At 44.6% G+C, this 8,204-nt stretch overlaps 1 protein-coding gene across 1 annotated transcript in view; it reads left to right on the top strand.

The window, feature by feature from the left end:
• Positions 1-507: 507 nt before the first annotated feature.
• LOC309564199 (ovostatin-like) overlaps positions 508-8,204 on the top strand; it is a gene marked incomplete at its 5' end in the record, with an annotated part of 155,628 nt that continues 147,931 nt past the window's right edge. The window contains one exon of the mRNA XM_082268829.1: positions 508-572. Within this exon, the coding sequence (XP_082124955.1) occupies positions 508-572 (65 nt within the window). The remainder of the gene's footprint in view (positions 573-8,204) is intronic.

The raw sequence follows: 8,204 nt of genomic DNA, 5'->3' as shown, positions 1-8,204 counted from the left end.
CTACCATTTTGAATATTTGTAGCAGAATTTTTATTTTCTAGACAAGCAGTATCCATTACACCAGTCTGTAAATGGTATATGACTGGAGGGGCTCTTTAATGGCTATTGTCCAACTCCATAAAGAAATAAACTCTATTAAACAAAAGTGTATCTACTGCAATTGCACAGGCGGCAGTTCCCTTGCTCCTTCCCACACAACTGACTCAGCCTTGCCCTGAGGCGAGCATTGTCCTTTTATTCTGGTAATGAGGAAATCCATACATTTCATCTGATTCAAAACATTCTCGCACCTGACGTGTTCCTTTTGCAGTCTAATCATTTAATACCTGGCTCCTTCTCCAACTTAGCAAATGATCCTTATTTCTTAATGTTTGCATAGATGCTGGGTGTCAATGTGGTTGTTCATCGGGTGGCACCAATAGATCACAGGGGAGGTTCCACCTTCAGGTCTATAAAAGTCCCAGGTTCCAAGTATACCTGCTCCCAGTCCTATCACCATCTGCGAAGATGGGTTCCAGAGGTTTTCTGCTGAGCGTCACCCTCCTGGGTCTCATTGCTGGAGGCATATCACAGTAAGAAATTGTCTTTTTTCTGTTCTTTATTAAGGAAGTATAGAGGGTTTGATTGGTGGACTCTTCTGAAAACACCAGTTCTTTGGCTGCCATGCTTTTCAAAAGGTTTTGGTGGCTTTTTAGATACTGATCTCAAACAAGTATGCAGATAAGGAGTTATGACTTCACTTTGGCTTTTCTGATCTGTTTGCATGCTCTGGGTCTGTGACTTATGCCTCGTACACACGCAACGATTATCGGCCGACCGATCATCCGACTTTTGTCCAGAGTGGTGTTTGGTTGGTTGGAATGTGCTCTAGACTGCACACAAATTTTCTCGGCCAACAAAAATCAACTTCAGAAGTGATGTCATGTGCTGGTTTACTTTCCGTGTGTTTTTTCTTCTCTGAGCATGCCCAGTCTTGCTCCTCAGATTTTTGTCTGCCGAAATCTGTACTGACTGACGGAAAAATCAGCCGTTGTGTTGACGGCCAACAAAAATTTTATAGCCTGCACACCAGATTTTTTTCGGCCGAAAGTCAGAGTCGGTTGTCGAAAGCATCATACTAACAAGCCGAAAATCGGCCGATCGGACGTTGGCCGAAAATTCCCGGCCAATAATCGATGCTTGTGTACGAGACATTAGAAAGCACTGAAGCCAGAGACGGCAAGTTGACTATTGTTTGCAGAGACAGGCGGTCATCAGGTTACAAAAATCCTACAAATGACTCCTACTTACAAACGGAGAGAGACAACAGGAAAAGAGGAGAAATCTCCCCCTAGGAAGGGAAATTCACTCCTGTAAGAGTTCTCATGGGAAAAAGGTGTCTCCACTGAAGCTTTATCACCAATCCTTGTTTCCACAACAACCCAACATTTTCAAAATCCAATTGTCATAGGGACAGAAAGTGACTTGAAATCTTCTGAACAGGGGTACAGACAGCAAAACAAATGGTACAGGGGTGTTAACCTTTCCCTATGCTATCCAAAAAACGTAAAAATTATTCTTTTGGCTGGAGCTACACTTAAAAAATGTACCTGTTCCAACTTACAAACAAATTCGACTTAAGAACAAACCTACAGTCCCTATCTTGTTTGTAGCCCGTGGACCGCCTGTGGTGTTGACCCTCAAATTATAGAGAGGTCAACACCAGCGTGGGTCATAATAATATAAGTTGTTCCAATGATGGCTATAAGATATCTTTCTCAACAATAGGGATGAGCCAAACTCTCCGTTCGGGCAGGGTTCGGCAAACTTCAAAGCTGAACCTGAACCCCAATAAAAATCAATGGGGTCCAACATTGTTACATCAAAAATATCTATTTTCTCGGCTAATAGGCAAAGAGTTGTCAAGAAAAAAAATGCATAGGGGGTTGAGCACTGTCCTGGGGAACATGTACCAGTTCAACATTTTTAAAAATACAATTTGGTATTGAGTTAAGATTCTTCTTAAAAATGAATAAAAATTATTGAAATAAAAAAAAATAAAAAATACCATTTGGCTGGCAGCACTGATTTTTTTAAAGCCCTGACATTTACAAAAGAAAAATGGTTTCAAATTGCCGACAAATGTTCTATTTAAAAAAAATGGCACAAAAACCTCTCCAAAATTCTCCTAAAACGCTTGGGGAACCTTTGGTGGGGTTTGTGTGTTTTTTTGTTCTCCTAAAATGAAGTCAGAAATGAAGTGTATTCTGCTAGAATTTCTTAAAATATTATCATTTTTTTATTTGTTACTTTCACTTTTGCTGTAGCATATCTTATATAAAAAGTAAAAAAAAAAAAAAAGAATGCAAAAAGTCCCCCCCTCCCCCCAAAAAAAAAAAAGACCCATTGGGGTCGATTTACTAAAGGCAAATAAATAGATTGTGCACTGTGCAATGTGCAGTTTCCCTCTGCAAGTGCAGTTGCTCCAGAGCTTAGTAAATTTGGTTAAGATGATTCCCTTTGCAAAGAATACCCAAATTACGTGCAAGGAAAATAAAAAAAAACAGCATTTTCGATTGCACGTGATTGGATGAAGAAAGTTAGCAGAGCTTCCGCTCATTTACTAAGCTCTGGAGCAACTTGCAGAGGGCAACTGCACTTTGCAAAGTGCACAGTCTATTTGCCTTTAGTAAATCCACCCCATTGAGTCCTGTTGGAAAAACAAAAAAAGCCCCAAAAAGTGTCCCTCTTTGTAAATGAATTATCACAATGCCTGCTGCCTTTAAACTGATCGGAATAAAAAACCCGACATACCCAATGCTCACGACTAATCCCAATAGTACTGCTTTCCATATGACAACTCCCTGAGCTGTTGTCAGCTATATAAGGGAAAAGATGGGGTTACTAGTGACATTAATAATGAAAGATGGCCGTGGCCTTATTTGGTATGGCCAGTGACCTTATTTGGGCAGTGGTATCTCCCATATACTGGCCCCATTGCTTGCATGGCAGTGGATTCCTGGCCATGTAAGGCAATGTACCGGAGATTGCTGCGGTTGCTAGGGATACAGCGGGTGCCAGCACCCGCTGCTTCCTTAGGAACCATTGACAATGGGAAGTTGTCACATATAGAAGTGGTAGAAATTCTATATATGATGTTCAGCTCCCCCTGAACAGGGAGTCAAACAGGCAAAAGTTTGGGCATTCTTCCAAAAGCCATAAAGTCAAAGTTTGATCTGAACCTAGGTTCCAACCAATCCATTGGCTCATCCCTGGTCAGCAATTGCAGTCTCTATATATATCTAACTATAAGATATAAAGTGCACATATAGCATATTCTTTTCATTTGGATGAAGTGCGGAAGGGTTAGGAATGCCAATGGGAAGATTCTTTATTTATCCAAGTGATCATTGTTTTGAGTTGTCACTGAAACAGGAAGAGAGGGGAAATCTTCCAATGGGGAAATTCGCTTTAGTGTCAAAAGATAGGATGAAGGGATTTTCCGAACTTTGGACAGATTTCCCATCACTACCTATTGGGTCTATGGGACAAAAATTTAATAGAAACCTCCCCAATGTTATACAGACAAAAAAATAAGAAAGAAAGACACTGGAGGGGGGATTTTAACCTTTCTCTACTCTAGCCAAAGTTATAAAGCCCCCTACACATGGGCCCAATGCCGGGCGACACCGGGCGGTTCAATAAAAAACGGCCGACATTTGGCCCGTCTGTAGACAGAAGCTGGCCCTTTGGCCGGCTTCTGTCAGAAGAGCATATTGGAAAACCGGCCGTCCCCCTGTCAGGACACAACAGCTCAATTTGGGAGATCGCTGTACTAACATCAGATCGTTAGTACGGCAGCTCTGATCGGAGCTGACAGTTTTTGAAGTCAAATTAAATAGACTGTGCACTTTGCTAAGTGCAGTTACACTCTGAAGGAACAGTTGGTCCACAGATTAGTAAATGAACAGAAGCTCTGCTGACCTCCATTATCCTATTGCGTACTAGAAAAAATGTTTTTTTTTTTTTTTTTTTTATTATTATCTTTATTTTATTTATTTTTTTGCACATGATTGGGTATTCTTTGCAAAGTGAAGATTTACCTCATTTACTAAACTCTGGAGCAACTGCACTTTCCAAAGTGCACAATCTATTTGCCTTTAGTAAATCAACCCTACAGAATGTACTAGGCTTAAGAAGAAAGTTTGGCTATCCTTTTAAAGCTGATGTTGAAGCTGATTACCGTATATACTCGAGTATAAGCCAACCCGAATATAAGCCGAGGCACCTAATTTTACCACAAAAAAATGGAAAACGTATTGACTTGAGTATAAGCCTAGGGTGGGAAATGCAGCAGCTACTTGACCCAACTGGACCACCACGAGACCCAACACAGGGGCTGCGGGCATGGTGCAGGGGCTGCGGACATGGTACAGGAGATGCAGGGCTGTGGGCATGGCACAGGAGATGGTTCAGGCATGGTACAGGAGAAGGTACAGGCATGGCACAGGAGATGGTACAGGCATGGCACAGATGGTACAGGCATGGCACAGATGGTACAGGCATGGCACAGATATGGCACAGATGATACAGGCATGACACAGATATGGCACAGATGGTACAGGCATTGCACAGATGGTACATGCATGACACAGATATGGCAGAGATGGTACAGGCATGGCACAGATATTACAGGAGAAGCAGTGCTGTGGACATGGTACAGGAGTAAGCCTAGGGTGGGAAAATGCAGCAGCTACTAAACCCAACTGGACCACCACGAGACCCAACACAGGGGCTGCGGGCATGGTGCTGGGCTGCGGACATGGTACAGGAGATGCAGGGCTGTGGGCATGGCACAGGAGATGGTTCAGGCATGGTACAGGAGATGGTACAGGCATGGCAAAGGAGAAGGTACAGGCATGGCACAGGAGATGGTACAGGCATGGCACAGATGGTACAGGCATGGCACAGGAGATGGTGCAGGCATGGCACAGATGGTACAGGCATGGCACAGATATGGCACAGATGGTACAGGCATGACACAGATGGTACAGGCATGGCACAGATATGGCACAGATATTACAGGAGAAGCAGTGCTGTGGACATGGTACAGGAGTATCTCCTGTACCATGCCCCACAGCACTCCCTGTCCTGAGGAGATGCAGGGGCTGCGGCGGAGTCTCACTTACCTTTCCGCCTTACATTTAAAAATGGTGCCGCCCGGCGCCAACACATGACTGCGCATGCGCTTTCTGCCCGGGAATAGCCAAACGTGTACAGGCTTTCCCGAGCAGCGGCGGCACATGCGCACTGACCGGGGAAAAGGTAAGTAAGACCGTGACTTGAGTATAAGCAGAGGGGGGCTTTTTCAGTATGAAAAAACATGCTGAAAAACTCAGCTTATACTCAAGTATATACGGTATATTTTGCCTTCCCTGGTTTCTCCCTTCCCCCTCTATATCATGCTAAAGAAATGTTTGAATAAAATCTGTTTTTATTGAATACCTTGTTTTGGACCCAGTGACATCATCACTGGGCCTCTGTGCTTCTCTATGCAATGCATTATTGTGCCTGAATTCCCCCTTCTCCCCTCCACACATGCTTCTAATGGGAGATTCATCCTCTCTATTTGTCCTGGTGGCCATTGTCACCTGAAAAGTAAGAGTGATGGGAAATCCAAAATGTTATGGATGTCACAAGAACAGGATTATGGTGGAATTCTTCCAGTGGAAGACGTGACAATTAGGAAGGGATTTCCTCTTACTTCTTGTTGTGTCCCTAGAACAGGAAGTAAGAGATATCCCCCCCCCCCCCTCCCAGAAGTAAAAAAAAATTCACAGGGGTTTTATATTACTCCCTAAATCTAAAGTGTGCCTAGAGCTAAAATGGTAGTTTTGAAATCAAATAACCAATTCAAAAACACAGAAGGATAATAATATAATAATAATATATACATTGAACATTACACTTGTATCTTATGTTAATGTATACTATATGACCAAGGTTTGCGAATACCTGACCTCTCATATGAGCTTGTTGAACATCCAATATCAAAACCATGGACATTTGACCAAATCCTACCCTCTTTGCAATATATTGCTGCTATAGTAGCCTCCACTCTTTTGGGAAGGTTTTCCATGGGATTTTGGAGTGTGTCTATGGGAATGTGTGCTGATTCAGCCAAAAGAGCATTTGTGAGGTCAGGTACTGGTGTTGGATGAGAAGCAGGGCCAGACTGGCCTACCGGGATACTGGGAAATTTCCCAGTAGGCCGACAAGACCATAGCCATGTCCATAGCCCCTGCATCTCCTGTACCATGCCCGCAGCCCCTGCATCTCCTGTACCATGCCCGCAGCCTCTGCATCTCCATTACCATGCCTGCAACCTCTGCATCTCCTGTAAGATGCCTGCAGCCTCTGCATCTCCTGTACCAAGCCCGCAGCCTCTGCATCTCCTGTACCATGCCTGCAGCCTCTGCATATCCTGTACCATGCCCGCAGCCCCTGCATCTCCTGTACCATGCCTGCTGCCTCCTCCTGTTCTATGCCCGCAACCTCTCAACCTCTGCATCTCCTGTACCATGGCTGCAGCCTCTGCATCTATTGTACAATGCCCGCAGCCTCTGAATCTCCTTTACCATGCCTGCAGCCTCTGAATCTTCTGTACCATGCCCGCAGCCTCTGCATCTCCTGTACCATGCCCGCAGCCTCTGCATCTCCTGCACCATGCCCACAGCCGCTGCATCTCCTCCCGTACTGTGTCCGCAGCCTCTGACCATCTCCTCCTGTACCGTGTCTGCAGCCTCTGACCATCTCCTCCTGTATCGTGTCCGCAGCCTCTGACCATCTCCTCCTGTACCGTGTCCGCAGCCTCTGACCGTCTCCTCCTGTACTGTGTCTGCAGCCTCTGACCATTTCCTAATGTCTCTGCAGTCTCTGACATGTCCTCCGGTATTATTTCCGCACAGCCTCTGACATGTCCCCCTGTACCATGTCCGCAGTCTCGGACACGTCTTCCTATACCATGTCCACACAGCCTCTGACCACCTCCTGTACTTATAAAGCCTGATATGCTTTCATATCTGTCTTATCTATATACAATACACTCTTCAAATGTGCTTTAAAATGCATGGTTTTCCCTTTTATGTACAAGAAAATAATGAAGTTATGCTGTTGGGCCGGTATAATAATGCTATGGGGCTGGTATTAAATTATTTCCAGGGCTGGTTTTTATTTCCAGTCCGGCCCTGATAGGAAGACCTGGCTCACAATTGCCATCCCATAGCTGTTTAGTAGGGTTGAGGTCAGGGCTCTCTGCAAGGCACTTGAGTTCCTCCACATGATACTGGCCAAATCATGTCTTTTAGTTGCTGGTTTTGCACATGGGAGAACAGTCATGTTGGAACTGAAAAGTGCCTTCACCAAACTTGTACCACAAGGTTGGAAGAGCAAATTTGCCTAAAACAGTGGTCTCCAAACTGTGGCCCAGGGGTCAGATGTGGCCCTTTGCTTGCTTTTATTAGGCCCTTGGGGCATTATTTCACTTACTGTCAGCAACAGTGGAGCATAGTTCCTGCCAATGGCCCCAACAATGGGGCACTAGTCCTCTCACTGAAACCAACAATGAAACACTCGTTCTTTCATTGATACCAATGATGGGGCACTGTTCCTCCCACTAACACTAATGATGGGGCACTATTCATCCCACTGTCACCAATAATTGGGCACTTCAACATCCACTCATACCAATAATGGGGCACTATTCCTCCCACTGATACCAATGATGGGACACTATTCCTCCCACTGATACCAATGACGGGGCACTATTCCTCCCACTGATACCAATGATGGGACACTATTCCTCCCACTGATACCATGATGGGACATTATTCCTCCCACTGATACCAATGATGGGGCACTATTCCTCCCACTGATACCAATGATGGGACATTATTCCTCCCACTGATACCAATGATGGGACATTATTCCTTGCACTTATACCAATGATGGGGCTCTATTCCTCCCACTGATACCAATGATGGGGCATTATTCCTTCCACTGATACCAATGATGGGGCACTATTCCTTCCACTGACACCAATGATGGAGTATTGTTAACTCTCACTGACGCCAAGACATTGTATTTCCCCGCTGTCCACAGTCTGGCCCCCCAAAAGTTTGAAGGACAGTAAACTTGCCCTTTGTTTAGAAAGTTTGGAAATCCCT

Source organism: Pelophylax lessonae (genome assembly GCF_965119305.1).
Source record: "Pelophylax lessonae genome assembly, chromosome: 9".
Classification (NCBI taxonomy): domain Eukaryota; kingdom Metazoa; phylum Chordata; class Amphibia; order Anura; family Ranidae; genus Pelophylax; species Pelophylax lessonae.
This window is presented reverse-complemented; position numbering and strand designations above follow the sequence as displayed.